The 19,598-nt window shown below is 43.4% G+C and overlaps 1 protein-coding gene across 1 annotated transcript in view; it reads left to right on the forward strand.

The window, feature by feature from the left end:
• The first annotated feature begins 17,106 nt into the window (after nt 1-17,106).
• The window catches only part of RYR2 (ryanodine receptor 2), an 829,832-nt gene continuing 827,340 nt past the window's right edge, over nt 17,107-19,598 (forward strand). Inside the window, exon 1 of the mRNA XM_045165522.1 lies at nt 17,107-17,288. Coding sequence (XP_045021457.1) covers nt 17,241-17,288 — 48 coding nt within the window. The 5' untranslated portion in view covers nt 17,107-17,240. The remainder of the gene's footprint in view (nt 17,289-19,598) is intronic.

Below are 19,598 nucleotides of genomic sequence, written 5' to 3' on the forward strand. Positions count from 1 at the left end.
CATCCACATGGAGGGATTGAGTAGTTGTGTGTGCTTAGCTGCTCAATAGTGTCTGACTCTTTGTGACCCCATGGACTGTAGACTGCCAGGCTCCTCTGTCCATGGGCTTTTCCAGGCAAGAATATTAGAGCAGGTTGCCATTTCCTATTCCAGGGGATCTTCCCAACCCAGGGATCGAACCTGCAGTCCCTTGCATCTCCTGCATTGGCAGGCAGATTCTTTACCACCGTGTCACCTAATTGAGTAGGTAGCTGGATTATAATTTCAGAATTTAGGCAGAGAGGTTGGCATTGGAGAGAAACCACTGAGAAATCACAGCACAGAGACGATATTGAGATGACTTCCTTGGCATCCTCACAATTTCTCAATGAAGTAGTTATAAATATAACAGTAGATAAGTGGCAGGTATGCTGTGGTCCAGGTGTGACAGGCATGTGTGTAGAACCCAGAGTCCAGGATAGACAAGAGCAATAAGGAGAACAGATTACATCAATTAAGAGGGATCCCAGGGCCAATCTCTGTCCCTTTAGCATAACCTTACCAGATTTAGCAAGTAAAGATATTGCATGGGACATAAGTTATACTAACAAATTTACTCTTTGTTTACCTAAAATTCACATTTCATCAGAGGGCCTGTATTTTGTCTGATAACCCTACTTCAACATCTGCAAAAAATCGAAAACTTCCATTTATCTTCCTTTTTTCTCTATTCCATATGCCCCACAATTGTAGCTCTAAATTTAGCATGTTGGGTTATAATTGATTTAACCCCCTTTTTCCTGTTAAGCTTTGTGTGCTTCCTGAAGGCAAGGCTGTGTATCATACATCTTTGTGCAACTGTTATGTTGAAAGGCCAGAGCTGACTAGAGACCCATGGAAAGCAACTTTATTCTTTTTTCTCACTCTCTTTAAAACTATTTAAAGGCTTGCTTTGGGCCCGTATCCATGAATGAAATCTTGACCCTGTAATTTAGAGGACTCTCCTGTCCCTTTCAGTTGCCGGAGTGTGTTGGTTCAATGCTCAAAAGTACAGTCCGGTGTGACAATCACGACTTTCAACATCATTAAAAAGTTTCCTCTCTCCAGGAACATGGGGGCAGCTGGCTGAGAAGCCTCAAGCTGATGGACCATGAGGTTAGCTGCTCATTTCTCTACTTCAGTCCTTTCCTCCTCTCCCCTTCTCCCCACAGGCAGCCTCTCCCCCTCCAGGTTGGAGGGGGTTGCTGAGGAAGAAGAGTAGGAAGGATGGAGTTGAGTTACTTGCACTTGGAAGTTCCTTAAAGGACGCTCTCCACCCCCCCCCCCCCCACTCTCCCCCAATCTCTGACCTCTTTGTGCTGGGCAGGAAGCCCTGTTGGTTAGGCTCCTTTATTTTATTTTAGTTTGATTTTTTTTTGTTGAAGTATAGTTAATTTCAACAACAACAAAAAAAAAAAAAAAGAAAAGAAAAAGAAGCTTTTTGTTGAAGTATAGTTAATTTTGAGCTTTCCTGGTGGCTCAGATGGTAAAGAATCTGCCTGCAGTGTGGGAGACCAGAATTTGATCTCTAGGTCAGGAAGACCCCCTGGAGAAGGGCATGGCGACCCACTCCAGTATTCTTGCTTGGGGAAACTTCATGGACAGTGGAGCCTGGCAGGCTACAGTCCATGGGGTCGCAAAGAGTTGTGCATGACTGAGCCACGAAACACACACATAGTTAATTTACAATTTCATGTTAGTTTCAGGTGTACAGCACAGTGATTTAGTTGCATGTATTACAATCTGTTCTTTTTTCAGGTTCTTTTTCCTTATAGGTTATTACAAAATACTGAGTATAGTTCTCTGTTTTATATAGTAGGTCCTTATTGATTATCTAGTTTATACATGCTGCTGCTGCTGCTGCTAAGCCGCTTCAGTCGTGTTCGACTCTGTGCGACCCCACAGATGGCAGCCCACCAGGCTCCCCTGTCACTGGGATTCTCCAGGTAAGAACACTGGAGTGGGTTGCCATTTCCTTCTCCAATGCATGAAAGTGAAAAGTGAAAGTGAAGTCGCTCAGTTGTGTCTGACTCTTAGCGACCCCATGGATTGCAGCCCACCAGGTTCCTCCATCCATGGGATTTTCCAGGCAAGAGTACTGGAGTGGTTTGCCATTGCCTTCTCCAAGTTTATACATACTAGTGTGTATATGTTAATCCCAAACTCCTCATTTATCCTTTCCCTGCCTCTTCCCCTTTGTAACCATAAGTTTGTTGTTTTCTATGTCTGTGAATCTACTTCTGTTTTGTAAATAAGTTCATTTGTATCCTTTAAAAAAAAATAGATCCTACATATAAGTGATATAATACAATATTTCTCTGTCTGGCTTACTTCATTTTGTGTGATACTATCTAGATCTATCCATGTTGCTGCAAATGGCATAATTTCATTCTTTTTGTGGCTGAGTAATATTCCACTGTGTATACAACAACAACTACATATATATATATATATATATATATATATATATATATATATATATATATATATATATGGTGGTGGCGGCTTAGCCACTAAGTTGTTTCTGACTCTTGTGACCTCATGGACTATAGCCTTCAAGGCTCCTCTGTCCATACGATTATCCAAGAAAGAATACTGGAGTGGGTTGCCATTTCCTTCTCCAGGGGATCTTCCTGATCCAGGAATTGAACCAGGGTCTCCTGCATCACAGGCAGAGGACTGAGCTACAAGAGAAACCTGTAATTTCTGAGCTTAGTTGTTAAGTCGTCTCTGACTCTGCAACCCTATGAACTGTAGCCCTCCAGGCATTTCTGTCTATTGGGATTCTCTAGGCAAGAATATTGGAGTTGGTTGCCATGCCCTCCTCCAGGGGATCTTCCTAATCCAGGGATCGAACTCTGGTCTCCCACAGTGTAGGCAGATTCTTTACTGTCTGAACCACCAAGGAAGCCTATTTTCTCCAAATATATGCTTAGGAATGCAATTGCAGGATTGTATGGTAACTCTATTTTTTATACAGTTTTCCATAGTGGCTGTGCCAACTTACATTCCCACCAGCAGAGTAGAAAGATTCCTTTTTCTCCATACCCTCCCCGGCATTTATTATCTGTAGCTTTTTTGATGATGGCCATTGTGACTGGGGAGAGGGGATACCTCATTGTAGTGTGATTTGCATTTCTCCAGGCTCCTTTAATACAGGATGCTAAGTTGCAGAAAAATAGACCTGTGGTCTGTAGATAGGCTGTTACCTGCTTGTGTGGCTGTGTCTCCCCCAGGGAAAGTCTCTCACTATTTGCCTTTCTCAGGCAGGAATCAGACAGGACTCTCCAGGGAACCTATTTCACACTTTCTGAGCAGTATCTTCTAGCCTCTGGCTTGAGATGAGATGGCTTGAGATGAGAGGAATGCCCTTGTCTTTCCTCTCTGCCTCTCTTCCCCCAGACTGGGTGGGTAGGTTCAGAAATAGGACAGCCGTCCAGTTTTCTCCAAAGAAATTGTCTCTCTCTTAGCTCCTTAAACCTCTGCCCTTTTGTATCCTTTAGCACTAAGGGCTTCAAAATCAGTTTCCAGCACCTTCCTCTGCAATTCCTATGTAGATGTTCTAGAATTTCTCTTGAAATGTGGGAGTCTTTGCTACTTCTTTTGTTGGTTTTGGCTCTGGTGCCTTAGTGGAAGCTGAGACAAAAAAGTATCATCTTCCCATGTTTGTTTTATTTGTGTTTTTAGCACCTAGCTCAGTGCCTGGTATATGGTAGACACTTGATAACAGGTTTTTGAGCAATTTAATTATAAACAAGAAACTACAGTAAGGTTTTTCCTATACTCCTTAATCATGAGGATCACTGTTCTTCCTATGCCTACCCCCTCTACAAATCTGGATGATACCTATTCATTATTCAGTTTACAAGTCATTTCTTACTTATTGCCCTTGTTGATTTATCTCCTCAACACCCTCCATCCTAAGTACCTGACACAGCATGGAGTAAGCTCCAGGAACGCTGGCTCTGCCTGGTTCCCTCTGTTTTCTGAGGAGAGAGCCCAGTGCCAGGCAGTAAGGAATAATGAATGAATGCATGAGTGAGTGAGTGAATGAGTGAGTCAATGAATAGATGGATTGGCACCAGAGTACCAGTTGTAAAGGGCTTCCCTGACAGCTCAGTTGGTGAAGAATCTGCCTGCAATGCAGGAGACCAGGATTTGATCCCTGGGTTGGGAAGATCCCCTGGAGAAGGGAAAGGCTACCCACTCCAGTATTCTGGCCTGGAGAATTCCATGGGCTGTATGGTCCACGGGGTGGCAAAGAGTCAGACACGACTGAGTGACTTTCACTAACCATTTGTAAAACCTCCTAGGTTGGGCTTCAGGGGTGGGTCTGAATGGCCTTCAGCCCTCATTAGAGCACACCTATATCAAAGGGAGATGCCTTTTCTGGCAACTTCATCCTTCATGGCTGAATTAAGCTCCTGTTAGGAACTTCCCTGGAGGTCCAGTGATTGAAACTCTGTGCTCCCAATGCAGAGGGCACAGGTTTGATCCGTGGTTGGGAAACTAAGATCTCATGAGCCACAAGGTGCAAAAAGAAAAAAAAGCTCCTTTTACTGGGTCAGTATAGCTGCTACCTGAAGTGTAAGTATAGAATTGTGCCCATGTATCACATCACAAAGGCTGACAAATCATTTTGGTCATGATGTACCTAGCTCCTTTTCTTAAACGCACAGTCTTTGTCCATCAACTTTAGAAATTTCACTGTGTTCATGATATCCAGTGACAAAATAAAAACATCTGCTTGTATTGTAACACCATATTTAATATGTATCCAGTTAAGCACTGTAGAAGTCAGTATTAAAACGCTCCTGAATTTTACACTCTTCCAAAAGTATTACGATGTTGGATGTGTGTGTAACCTACTCTTTTCTCACCAACACTTCCACCCCAGACAAGCGGATCTCTTATGTTCAGATCAAATTGAAGCTAGAATATGGTATTAACTTGTAAAAAAAAAATCCAATACATTATATGTAAAATACATTCAGTAGGCATGACAGGAAAAATATGAATAAACTGGTGATGAAAACAGGTAAAAGTCTATTTTAGTAAATTCCAGAAGTTTTTTTAGGCTTTTGAGAATTACTTAAAGTAATTTCTATTTGAGGGATTAAGCAAATGATGACCTGATTTGATGACATAAAATATATTTCTTTTCTTAAGGAATTGTAGACATTCTTGAGACCACCCTCTTAACCATAAAATTGTAACATTATGTACATATATCATATGAAAAGACAATTGTATGAAAAAGCGAAAGTCACTCAGTGGTGTCCAACTCTTTGTGACCCCACGGACCATGGAATTCTTGGAATTCTTCAGGCCAGAATACTGGAGTGGGTAGCCTTTCCTTTCTCCAGGGAATCTTCCCAACCAAGGGATCGAACCCTGGTCTCCCGCATTGTGGGCAGATTCTTTACCAGCTGAGCCACAAGGGAAGCCCAAGAAGACTGGAGTGGGTAGTCTATCCCTTCTCCAGCAGATCTTCCTGACCCAGTAATCGAACCAGGGTCACCTGCATTGCAGGAGGATTCTTGTATGGAGGTTGAGGCCAAATCTGCTGGTTGCCTGCTCAATATTCACTTTCATTTTTTTTTTTTCTTACCAACAGAACCCTGATTATCTTGAGGACTGCAATGTAACCAGCTAAAACATGTATTTCATAGCCTCTCTTATAGAGGTAAGTAAATTCTGGCCAATGAGATAGAAGTCAAGATTTTTGGTGTGGATCCCAGGAAAGCTTCTTAAATGCTAGATTGATTCAAATGGCTTTTGGCCTATTATACACCCTCATTCCCATCTTGAACTTGGACCTGATGGCTGGTACTGAACAGCCATTTTGCAGCAATGAGACTTTATTTCATGAACTAAGGATGACAGAGCTAAAGAATAGAAGAAGGATGGCACATTAATAAAATCGTGGAGTTGCTGTACCCGTTTTGGACTGTCTAATTTTAGACGGTGTTACACAAGAGAAATTCCTCATGTTGTTTAAGGTCTTTCTTTTTAGGTATTTATTACTTGTAGCTAAAAAAAATTCTAAAAGATAATGGACTGTTTGGGGAAAGTTAGTGCATTTGTGTCATAGATGAAAACTTTCCAGAGAAACTTTTTATACTACTAATAAGAAAAAATTCTTATTTTTGAAGTTGTTTCACTAAGCATACCATCTGATTGATTTTTGACAACATAGGTAATTTGAGTTTTAAATTTAGCAATTCTAAATGTAAATTACATACACAGGCACTCACAATTTAATGAGTGAGTCCATATTCCAGGTATTGTGCTCGCAATTTATATGCATTATCTCCTTTAATGCTCATAGCAATCTTATGAGGTATTGCCCTCATCTGATACATGGAGAAATAGAGGTTTAGACAGTCAGGTTACTTCATAGTAAATGGTAAAGAAGGAATTGGAACTGAGTTTATTTAGCTTCAAAGCCCACATTTATGCCCTATTTCCTGGGACAGGAACAATGCATAGGTCTGTTTGTTTTGGCCATTTACCAAGGGCAGTATAATAAGGAATAAATATAATCTATCCAGTTGGACTTCCTAGAAAAGCTCAGCAGATAAAGAGAATTGATACTCAGATGGAAGATTCCAATAGCCAGAAATTTGAGATGTATAGAGCAGGGACATTCACGGTAAATGTTAAAATGGATACCCACCTGATCTTGTTCAAAGCAGACACTAAACCCTTTTCCTGAAAAGAAGTCATGGCTCTTCCCACTTGGACTGAGGCAGGATATGTATTGTGTTCACTGCCTCCCTGACTTCCTTGCCCACCATCTTCCCGCTCCCTTCCTCTGCCCATAATACTGTTCTTTGAACATGCCATCTGACCTCACAGATCTTTCATATACCAGCCCCTCTATGTGGAATGCACTTCCTCTAGATCCCATGAGGCTCATTCCCTCACCTGATTCAAGTCTCTACTGCCATGAGGCGAAGCTTCATCAGAGATGCCTTCCTTGACTATTATATCTATAAAACGCTCCCTTTCACTACTTTCAATTCCCTTACCCTGCTTTACATTTCTTCATAGCACCAAATGCACTTGATATATATATTTATTTGTATGTATCTACCTCCTCCCCTAGAATAAGCCCAATGAGCACGGGGCCTGTGCTTTATTCACTAGGACATAGTAGGTACTATGTACGTGCCTGGTACATAGTAGGAGCTCAATAAATATTTGCTGATGGACTGAATGAATGAATGATGAATGAAGAGTGAGTTCAAAAACCTGCTATTGTCCTGTGTTATTACATGAAAACCTAGAAGGCACTAGAAGGATGAGTTGTATTCTAGAATAGACTCTGTATTCATAAAGGTTTTGGGTTTACTTCTGTTTTGTGAGCAGTTAATAAATGATGTCCATGTAGAGGAAGTGATAGATGGAAGAATAAACGGTGTTTTAAAAGATAGAATCTTCTTAAAAGGAAAGTGAAACTGGAAAGTCATGTGCAAATGGTTGCAGTGGGACTTACCTGGTGGCCTAGTGGTTAAGAATTCACCGTCCAATACAGGAGATGCGGGTTTGATTCCTTGTCAGGGAACTAAGCCTGCATGTTGCAACTACTGAGCCCCATCCTCTAGGACCTATGCCACAACTAGAGAAGCCCACATTCTCTATCAAAGAGCCCATGTGCCACAACTAAGACCCGACACAGCCAAATAAGTACTTTAAAAAATGGTAGCACTAACTAGGGAGAAGGCAATGGCATCCCACTCCAGTACTCTTGCCTGGAGAATCCCATGGACGCAGGAGCCTGGTAGGCTGCAGTCCATGGGGTCGCTAAGAGTCGGACACGACTGAGCAACTTCACTTTCACTTTTCACTTTCATGCATTGGAGAAGGAAATGGCAACCCACTCCAGTGTTCTTGCCTGGAGAATCCCAGGGATGGGAAGCCTGGTGGGCTGCCGTCTATGGGGTCGCACAGAGTCGGACATGACTGAAGCGACTTAGCAGCAGCAGCAGCAGCAGCAGCAGCAGCAGCACTAACTAGTAGTCACTTTGCATCTAAGAAGAAATTGATTCGTAATTACTACCCAGGAAGAATGAGCATGATAAGCAGATACACTACGTCTGCCTCCAGGTGCTTGTTAGTGCATTTGGGAGGATATTAGCCTTAGACACATAACTATAATCCTGGGCAATGTAGGATGAAGGGCTGTGTTTCACCAGAGAGAGTTACAGTCTCTGGCCAGAGTAATCCAAAGCCCAGAAGTAGGTTTTGAATTACTCCTTGGAGGATGAAACAGATATTGACAGGATTTTCTGGCCCCAGTGGCAGAAGAAACAGCATAAGAAAAAGCATGGTTGATTAATGCACACATTTTATCTGGGAATCAGTAGTTTGGTTTGGAGCCAAAAAGAAGGGGATGCTTGGAAATAAATATTGAAAAGGTTTGTAGGAGGCTGTATCTCAGTGGGTCTCAAATGCCAAACTGAGGGGTTTGAATGTAATATGGTAGGTGTCTGGGAGCCATTCTTCAATGGCTCCAATTCCAAGCCAGGAAGTTGACAAGATGGAAACATTGTTATAGGAGGTTATCTCCATGGGAGTCTGGAAGATGACTCAGCAGTAAAAGACAAAACCCAGGAAGACTGGTTGCAAAGTTAGTGAAATAATTTGGGATATAAAGATAAGAATCAGGAAAACATCTTTTTACCCATAAGGGATGTTGGGTGGTGAAGGTGAGGAAATATCTTAGTTTGCTTGAATGGCCTTAATAAAAACCCCATAGACTGCATAGTTTAAACAATAGAAAATTATTTCTCTCAGGTCTAGAGGCTGAGAAGTCCAAGATTAAGGTGCTTGAAAGTAGTTCATTCTGAGTCCTCTTCTTTTGGCTTGTATACGGTTGCCATCTCACTGTGTAATTGTATGACCTTTTATTTATTTATTATTTCTCTCCCTTTTCTTATAAGAGCACTGATCCCATCATGTGGGCCCCACCCTGATGACCTGTCTAAACTCAATTACTTCCCAAAGGTCCCACCTCCAAATAGCATCACTTGGGGGGTAGGCTTAAATGTATGGATTTTGGGGACACACACACATTTAGCCCATACTAGGTGGGGGCATCAAAGAGGATGATTAGGTTTTGGATCCGAGTTATGGTACAAGACAAATAGTCAAACCAGGAGGAAGATCTGCTCTCAGGGAGTATGGTAGTCACAGTGACCTACTTGTGAAGCCACTGACGTGATTTGGGTTAGGAATGTCTTTAGGGCGTCCACACCTCCTCAGGAGCACTTCTTTCAATAGAGAAGGTGATTGATTAGTAAACTTCCTGTCATGTAGGGTCAGCCTTCACTTTTGTCATCCATATTCAGTTCAATCCTGACCCTGGATATCAGAATACTCATTATAGTCTGGAAGTTCATAATTTTTAGATCATAATCTTAAGCTCAATCTAGGGAGCTGATGAGATGGTGATGAATAACTTCCAAATCTTCAAAAACAGATTTCCCCTAAATATCCAAACTATGGGGAAGGTCATGAGTTGGATTTTATTTCTGAGCATATAGTAATCCTTGTCTCCTCCAGAATTTACTTGGCACTCCAAGAGCTAGCAGGACCCTTAACGTTGGCTGGAAACCAGCAATAAATCTCCTGGGACTGCCAGAGCCTTTTTTAGTTCCTGCTAGTCTAGACTCTTCTTTGTTTTCCACCCTGGGATCTGGGAGGAGTATCAGACCAAAACAGTTATAAAGAGCAGAGGTTTGGCCTCCTCAGACTCCTGCCTTATCATGTAGCAGTCTGTGATCTTGGTCAGGTTACTTAACTTTCGTAAATCTTGGCCTCCTTTTCTCTAAAATGATGTTGCTGATGAAAATAAACAATAAAAATAAGGTGCCTGGAGTGCAGTAGTCATTGATCTTTTATCATCACCATCACCATCATTATCTTTGATGTCACTCCCAGATCTGTTGCCCCCGGAGGCCAGCTTGCGGTGAGTACCTGGTGTCTACTGGTGTTTATTTTCTGGTTCAGGTACACATGGGGACTATAGTATTTTAGAATACATAGAATAAAGATGTAAATAAAGGGGCCATTTTCTGAAATTTTGGTCTGTTAAATTCTGAGAGGGGATTAGAAGAAATGCTATGAACCCTTTTCTGGAAATATTGAAACTGGAAATCTGAGTTAATGCAGAAAGGGCTAAACCTTAAGGTGAGAGACCCTCTCCAACCCTAAATTTATAACGACCTACTGAAATCCCAGAGATGCTCACTTCCACACTAAGGTCTTTAATTTTTATGACCTTAAGGAAAGAAGCTGAGAGCTGATATTAATAGAAACCTTGAAGAAGAAGGTAATTTTCTAATGCCTGTATACATCACCAGTAAGCTTTGTTAAATTGGAAGGCAAAATGAAAAATTTACATTTGTTTCAATTTTTTTCTCCTTTAAGGATGTTTAGAGTTCTGCCAAGTGAACAGTGAGCTGTGCTGGCTCATTCTTAATTAGGTGACTGTAGAAAAAAAAAACTTAATTAAAAAATAAAAAGAAATATGGTTTTCTCCCCTTCTCTTATAGGACATAAAATGGGTCATAGAGAAAAACACTCCCTAAATTTGGACTACAAATATGGAAACATTATCCTCTAAACTGTGTTATATTATAATTAATAAAGACCTGAAATGGAGTGTTATGGGAAACACAACATCAGTTCCAATAAAGCAATTCTAAGATAATAAATTTCAGTAGCAAAAAGCAAAATAGACTATTACATGTAATATGCATTTTTAAAAAAGAAATATTTTATAAAAATTACATATATCATAGATATCAAGTATTGGACACTTATGAATGTTCTACATAAACAGAATATTTTTTCTATTTTATCAATCAGACTTCTGTGTCTGTGAAAATGTATACTAGCTAATCTTTTGTAACTTAAGTCTATAATAAGAATTAAAGACATGGAACATAAACATTAAGCTGTATCTGAATTATATTTGTTTCCACTTATAAAACAGAAAGAGACTCAGACTTAGAAAATGAACTTACGGTTGCCGGAGGGAAGGGATAGTTAGGGACTTGGGGAAAGTCATGTACACACTACTATATTTAATATGAAAAACCAACAAAGACCTATTGTATAACACAGGGAACTCTGCTCATTGTTACGTGCCAGCCTGGATGGGAGGAGGATTTGGGATACATGTGCATGTATGGCTACATGTATGTACGTATGTACATGTATGTAATGGATACATGTATGTATGACTGAGTCTCTTCTGTTCACCTGAAACTACCACAACATTGTTAATTGGCTATACTCTAATACAAAATGTTTAAAAAAGTCATATTTAAAACTGAGATTAGTTCTCATGCTATCATTCTATGATCTTTTCCATCAAAAAAGTTTTTCTTGCTACAACTGATCAAAAGAGAATAGAAAATTATACACAAATGAAACCAACCAGAATAGTCAAATTTTAAAAAGCATTTTAAATACACTATGTAAGTAAAAATTTCCCATAGTTTTTAATAGCTTTAGTAGTTTTATCCTAAAAATTATTTCTATTTTTATGATTATAAAATATATTAAAAAATCAGAGTATCCCAAGTAATATTAAACCCATATACTCACCACCACTTGGGTGCTATGTTTGCTTCAGTTTTCCTTAAAAAATAAATATGGATCACTATCAAACAGTGTATAAATACATTTCATAGAGGATTCAAATCAGATCAGATCAGTCGCTCAGTCATGTCCGACTCTTTGCAACCCCATGAATCGCAGCACGCCAGGCCTCCCTGCCGATCACCAACTCCCGGAGTTCACTCAGACATGTCCATTGAGTCAGTGATGCCATCCAGCCATCTCATCCTCTGCCGTCCCCTTCTCCTCCTGCCCCCAATCCCTCCCAGCATCAGAGTCTTTTCCAATGAGTCAACTCTTCACATGAGGTGGCCAAAGTACTGGAGTTTCAGCTTTAGCATCATTCCTTCCAAAGAACACCCAGGGCTGATCTCCTTCAGAATGGACTGGTTGGATCTCCTTGCAGTCCAAGGGACTCTCAAGAGTCTTCTCCAACACCACAGTTCAAAAGCATCAATTCTTCCGCGCTCAGCCTTCTTCACAGTCCAACTCTCACATCCATACATGACCACAGGAAAAACCATAGCCTTGACTAGATGGACCTTTGTTGGCAAAGTAATGTCTCTGCTTTTGAATATGCTATCTAGGTTGGTCATACTTTCCTTCCAAGGAGTAAGCGTCTTTTAATTTCATGGCTGCAGTCACCATCTGCAGTGATTTTGGAGCCCAGAAAAATAAAGTCTGACACTGTTTCCACTGTTTCCCCATCTATTTCCCATGAAGTGGTGGGACCGGATGCCATGATCTTCATTTTCTGAATGTTGAGCTTTAAGCCAACTTTTTCACTCTCCACTTTCACCTTCATCAAGAGGCTTTTTAGTTCCTCTTCACTTTCTGCCATAAGGGTGGTGTCATCATCTGCATATCTGAGGTTATTGATATTTCTCCCAGCAATCTTGATTCCAGCTTGTGTTTCTTCCAGCCCAGCATTTCTCATGATGTACTCTAGAGGCCCATAAACTTTACAGTATTCTATTTTTGTGCTTTACAGTTCACAAAAATGTTGTTTATTTATTTATGTATTTTTTCAGTTCAGTTCAGTCGCTCATTTGTGTCCGACTCTTTGCGACCACATGGACTGCAGCACGCCAGGCCTCCCTGTCCATCACCAACTCCCGGAGTTCAGCCAAACTCATGTCCTTTGAGTCAGTGATGCCATCCAATCATCACATCCTCTGTCGTCCCCTTCTCCTCCTGTCCTCAATCTTTCCCAGCATCACAGTCTTTTCCAATGAGTCAGTTCTTCACATGAGGTGGCCAAAGTATTGGCGTTTCAGCTTCAACATCAGTCCTTCCAATGAACACTCAGGACTGATCTCCTTTAGGATGGACTGGTTGGATCTCCTTGCAGTCCAAGGGACTCTCAAGAGTCTTCTCCAACACCACAGTTCAAAAGCATCCATTCTTCAGCACTCAGCTTTCTTCACAGTCCAACTCTCACATCCATACATGACCACTGGGAAAACCACAGCCTTGACTAGATGGACCTTTGTTGGCAAAGTAATGTCTCTGCTTTTTAATGTGCTGTCTAGGTTGATCATAACTTTCCTTCCACGGAGTAAGCATCTTTTAATTTCATGGCTGCAATCACCATCTGCAGTGATTTTGGAGCCCCCCCCAAAATAAAATCTGCTACTGTTTCTACTATTTCCCCATCTATTTGCCATGAAGTGATGGGATCGGATGCCATGATCTTAGTTTTCTGAATGTTGAGCTTTAAGCCAACTTTTTCACTATCCTCTTTCACTTTCCTCAAGAGACTCTTTAGTTCTTTTTCATTTTTTGCCATAAGGTTGGTGTCATCTGCATATCTGAGGTTATTGATATTTCTCCTGGCAATCTTGATTCCAGCTTGTGCTTCTTCCAGCCCAGCGTTTCTCATGATGTACTCTGCATATAAGTTAAATAAGCAGGGTGACAATATACAGCCTTGACATACTGCTTTTCCTATTTGAAACTAGTCTGTTGTTCCATGTTCAGTTCTAACTGTTGCTTCTTGACCTGCATACAGATTTCTCAAGAGGCAGGTCTTCACAAAGAATGAATTTATTTTTTTATTGAAGGATAATTGCTTTATAGAATTTTGCTGTTTTCTGTCAAACCTCAACATGAATCAGCCATAGGTATACATATATCCCCTCCGTTTTGAACCTCTGTCCCATCTCCCTCCCCATCCCACCCCTCTAGGTTGATATAGAGCCCCTGTTTTAGATTCCTGAGCCATACAGCAAATTCGTGTTGGCTATCTATTTTACATATGGTAATGTAAGTTTCCACGTTACTCCTTCCATACATCTCCCCCTCTCCCCCTCTCTCTCCATGTCCATAAGTCTATTCTCTATGTCTGTTTCTCCACTGTTGCCCTGTAAATAAATTCTTCAAAACCATTCTTCTAGATTCCATATATATGCATTAGAATACGGTATTTATCTTTCTCTTTCTGATTCACGTCACTCTGTATAATAGGTTCTAGGTTCATCCACCTCATTAGAAACTGACTCAAATGTGTTTATGTTATGGCTGAGTAATATTTCATTGTGTATATGTACCACAACTTTTTTATCCATTCATCTGTCGATGGACATCTAGGTTGTTTCCATGTTCTAGATATTGTAAATAGTGCTGCAGTGAACAATGGGATATGTGTTTCTCTTTCAAATGTTCTATTTTATAATCATCCTCTTCTCTATTTCTGTTGAAGACTCTATATGGTGAATGATAATCATTGGGTACTTAGGCCATTTAGCATTATATATCACTTATGTTGAGAGAAGTAGTAAAATACTAAATAGAGCTCTTGTTAGGAAAGTTTACAGCCTAGTTAAAATGCCAAAATGAAAACCTGGTGAATTAGAGTTTTTATAGTATTTTACTGAACATATGTGTAGAAGGCACATAAACTATGGATGTTTAAGAAACTGTCTATGCATAGCTTTGCGTAAAATACTTGGGAAAGGATTATTTGATACGTCACCAATTTGGAAGATCAAACTATTTAACATAAAGTGAAGAGCCAATTTCAGAATAAAGCCATTTCTCATGCAGAACTTTATCTTTTGTGAGATTCCCTGATTGTTTATTTAGTGGTTCCTAGGAAGGAATGGAGAAGGAAATGGCAACCCACTCCAGTGTTCTTGCCTGGAGAGTCCCAAGGAAGGGGGAGCCTGGTGGGCTGCAGTCTATGGGGTGGCACAGAGTCGGACACGACTGAAGCAACTTAGCAGCAGCAGCAGCTGCTGCAGGAAGGAAAGTTATGACCAACCTAGATAGCATATTCAAAAGCAGAGACATTACTTTGCCAACAAAGGTCCGTCTAGTCAAGGCTATGGTTTTCCAGTAGTCATGTATGGATGTGAGAGTTGGACTGTGAAGAAAGCTGAGCACTGAAGAATGGATGCTTTTGAACTGTGGTGTTGGAGAAGACTCTTGAGAGTCCCTTGGACTGCAAGGAGATCCAACCAGTCCATCCTAAGGGAGATCAGTCCTGGGTTTTCATTGGAAGGAATGATGCTGAAGCTGAAACTCCAATACTTTGGCCACCTCATGTGAAGAGCTGACTCATTGGAAAAGACTCTGATGCTGCGAGGGATTGGGGGCAGGAGGAGAAGGGGACGACAGAGGATGAGATGGTTGGATGGCATCACCGACTGGATGGACATGAGTTTGGGTGAACTCCGGGAGTTGGTGATTGACAGGGAAGCCTAGCCTGCTGCGATTCACGGGGTCGCAAAGAGTCGGACACGACTGAGCAACTGAACTGAACTGAGGAGTAAACATTCATGTAAATTATGCTTTAAGAATTGGTTAGTCTTTGGGACTTTCCTGGTGGTCCAGTGGTTGGGACTTTGCCTTCTAATGCAGAGGTGTGTGTTCAATCCCTGGTGGGGTAGCTAGGATCTCACATGCCTCTGGGTGGAAAAACCACAACATAAACAACGGAAACAGTATTGTAACAAATTCAGTGAAGACTTCAAAAATGGCCCACATCAAAAAAAAAAAAAAAATCTTAAAAAAAAGAAAGAATTGGCTAGTCATTATGGGTCAACATACAAAAATATGTCAAGAACTTTGGTAATATGATTAGTATCATAAGATAGAGCAGAGCATTGCTAATCTCACCAAGAGGGACAGTATTTATAGGCATATTCTTAATGTTATTCATTCTACTTTGCAAAACTGGCTCAGTAAGTATAAAGTTCATGAAAGCTGAAAATAGGATATAAAGTGCATAGAATCTACTATGCAGATTTTAGTAACTAGTTATATGCTGCAAAATCTGCAATGTAGGTAAACTGATGAGAAACCTTCACCTGACAGCGTCTGCATCTTTGGAGGATTGGCATTTGCAGTCTTTGGTTTGCATATACTTAAAGTATCTTAAATGAAGGGATCGTGCACTAGGAACAAGAGATAAGTGCTTTCCTGCCCAAATTGTCTCAGACCCTGCGTTTTCTTACAGCAGTTTGTTAAAACGGCAATTTGGTGGGTAATTGCACGGAGGATTGCGGGAACTACAATGCTCGATTTTCTTCAGAAGTAAATGGCAGTATAGTGAGGACAGAGAGTACCATATTCTGAATTTAGACGGCCTCAATGATTTATACTGATATCTCATAGCTTATCGCAATCCATAGTTAAGCACTTCTAATAAACTCCGTCCGGTCTTTTTATACTCCAGTATCGGGCACAGGCATTCACCATGTATTTGTTGAATGAGTTTGTTACAGTTCTATGTACCATGCATTTTGTGTGTCTGATCTGTGAGGAGCATGGTGCACCGACACTAGATCCTAAAGAATTCTCATGATGATCGGGGAAGAGAGCTAATCTAAATTTAAAAATCACCTTTACTTGGAGGTGGTCCGCTCCAGGCATCCGGGTGAAAGATGATTCTTGCCTGAGATCTGAAGTGCCGCGGAAAGTACTGTGGGAGTCCCTTCCGCTCCCACAGGAGAAGGAATCGCTAGCTCAGGTTTAAGGTCAGAAGCCGCAGGTGCAGGAGCCCAGGGAAACAGAAGGGCGCAGGTGGAAGGTTGCGCGCTCATCGGGTGCGCTCCGGCTCCGATACCCGGAGCGGCCAGTAAGCGGCGCTGGGCCTCGGATTTGGTGGCCCCGAGGAGCGGGCTGCGGATTACCTGCAGCAGAGGGGAGCCGGCGAGCTCCTCCCCGCCCGTCCGCCCCCACTCCCCGCCCCCACCGCGGCACTCACCCCGGCTCCGCCAGCTCAGCGCACTCGCTCGGAGGAGCCGGGGCCGAGCAGTCCGCCTGCGGCAGGCGGGGCGCGCGAAGCCAGCGCGGCGGGGCTGCGGGGCCGCTTGCCCGCGTCCTCCGGGCCGGGTCGCCCTCCTCCCGCACAGTGCGGCGCAGGGAGGCTCCCGCCTCCGCCGCCCCCGCCCGCCGGCCTCCTCCTCCGCTCTGCAGGCGGGGACCGCCTGGCGCTCGGCACCCAACAGCCTCGGACCCCTCCCGCCCCCGGCTCCCGGCAGCAGGAACAGCAGCAGCAGGGGACACAGCGAGGGACCGCCACCGCCAGCGACGCCGGGCTCCGCGGGGTTCGGGAGCCGGCCCCTGCAAGAAGGAGCAGAGCCATGGCTGATGGGGGCGAGGGCGAGGATGAGATCCAATTCCTGCGAACTGTAAGCGCCGCGCGTCTCGGGTTCCCCCGGAGGGGGGGCGGCTAGAGGGAGCCGGGGCATCCACTGGCCGGCTCTCGGCAGTGGGACACGCGGGCGGGTAGGGGGCTGCCTCCGGCGATGCGGGAGGAGGCGGGCAACTCCCGGGGGGCGCAGGTGTGCGTGCTGGGGCGAGGGAAGGGAGGTACGTGTCTGTGCGCCCGTGTGTAAAGCCCGGAGACGGAGCGTGGCCGGAGCGCGAAGAGCGGCCGGCGGCGCACTGGCTTGGTCCCGGGGCGCTGAGATCGGGATCCTCGGAGCAGCGGGAGTCTGGGGACTCGGGGGCTGCCGATCCGGCCTGACCGGTCGGCGAGGCTAGGACTTTCGGGGCAGCTGGGGGCACAGTGCAGACTGAGTGGCCGGTGGGGAGCGGGGACCGGCGGGGACGCGGTTGTTGCCCGGAATTCCGCCGCGGCGCGGTTTCTCGGCTTTCGGGTTAGACCCGCGCGCAGTCACGCAACCCCGGGATTCGCCTAGTTGGTGCGGCGGGGGTCGGGGAAGCGGGTGCAGGACGTGTCCTGAGACTGCCCCCAAGTCGAGGTGCTGCTCAGGGGAGGGAGAGTCGTCTCCGTGGACATCGAAGTGCCTGGGTTTGGGCCGTTGGTGGTGCTGAGACTGCTCGCAGAACGTGGAAGGGATGGGAAGTGAGTGTCTGTGCACGCGCACGCGGGGGCGGCGGGGGACCTAGCGAACGCGTCGTTCTCTAAATGTTGGCTTGTTGAACGCTGAGTGCAGCAAAGTGTGTGTGTGTGTGTGTGTTCGCGTGTGTGTAAGGGCAGGGAGGCTGTCCGGAATTTCCATACTGAGTGGCAGCAGGGAAAGGTTGGCTTAACACTAATAAAATTTTTTCTCCTTAAGTACCCCTTGGCACTGCTCCTTCCTGTCGCTGATTTGTTCGAACGCTGCAGATACTTCCCTGGCTGAGGCTTTGGTCCCCTCGAAGCTGGGACTGGAGAGCCCCTTGGCAAAAGAAAATGTCGTAACTTCTGGTTAAGAATCGCCGGGTTAGCGTTTACAGCATCCTTTCGGTCTTTTCCTTTCCCTGCACTTGCCTCCTCCTCTCCGAAGGATATTCCCTTCCAGGATTCCCTCCACCTCCCATCCCCCCGCCAAAGACTGCAGCTTCTCCAGTCTCTTCTTTCCCCAACAGTGAAAAAGCTGTCGCTGCCCACTTACAATTACCCCACAGTCACACACAATTAGAGCGAGACTTAGGTTTTGAAATATTAACCAGATAGCAACTTTTAGGTGCCAAAAGAGCCTAGATGATGTATTTGGGTCCTGAACGAGTGACAACAATACATTTGTCCAAGAGCATTCTAAGTGGCCTGTTTTTCCATTGAGCTCTTCTAATTTTTTTTTTTTTGCACTCGTTTTTGCTTGGGGGTAGGGGCTTTAGAAAGAATAAAATCCAGGGTACACATCAGATTGGCCAATGATTTGATCTAATAGCTGCGAGTCATGCACCATTACATATGCTGTTGGTGGTACTCCTGCTCCACCACCCAGCTCTAAAGAACCAGTTCAGGAAAACCTTGCTCATCAGGAGTATTTTAAGCCTACTAGTAAGACAGTTTACCTTTATTTATTTATTTATTTTTTAGTGGAAAACTGTCTATATGGTTTTCTAATAACTAATAAAAAGCCACGTGAAAAGATGTTTCTCAGTACCGTGAAAGCTTTTGTTTGGGTGGGTAAAATATTTAGTTGCTGTGTAATCTCTAAGTTCAGGTTTTTTTTTGTACTCCATAGGGTTAAAATTAGCTAGAAAATTTTGAAAGCCTCTGTGCACTCAAGGGCTTCCTGTAGGCTTAAATGTTAAGCGGAGCTCATGGAGGTGGTGTTATCAGAATACTTAATGGGGACCGAGGTAATGTGCTTGCTGATGGGCTTCTGTACATATAAAGTAATGTTAAGTCTGTGCCCCTGGACAGCTGCCTGTCAGCCCCAGCGACACCTTTGATAAGTGGGTCCTGGGTAGAGATCTGGCAGTCCTAGGCTGGGATTTTTCTTTTAATAAAACATCCGTAGGCTGTTGTGCTGATGATAAATGACCTTGAAGGAGGTAGCTTGGTGGAGCAGGGGAATTTTTTTGGTGTGGTGTGGCATGAACATCTAAATGGAAAACATGCCTTTCCCCCTAAATTTTAGTTTTAATACAGAATCTCTCAAACCTTTTCTCACTCCTCTGTCTGCCCTTGCTCCTTTCTATTTTATTCTCTTAATCCGAGAATGTTGTTGGTTCAGAAATGTTAATGGAAGTAGGAATGGAGA

Source organism: Bubalus bubalis, chromosome 4, assembly GCF_019923935.1.
Source record: "Bubalus bubalis isolate 160015118507 breed Murrah chromosome 4, NDDB_SH_1, whole genome shotgun sequence".
Lineage (NCBI taxonomy): Eukaryota > Metazoa > Chordata > Mammalia > Artiodactyla > Bovidae > Bubalus > Bubalus bubalis.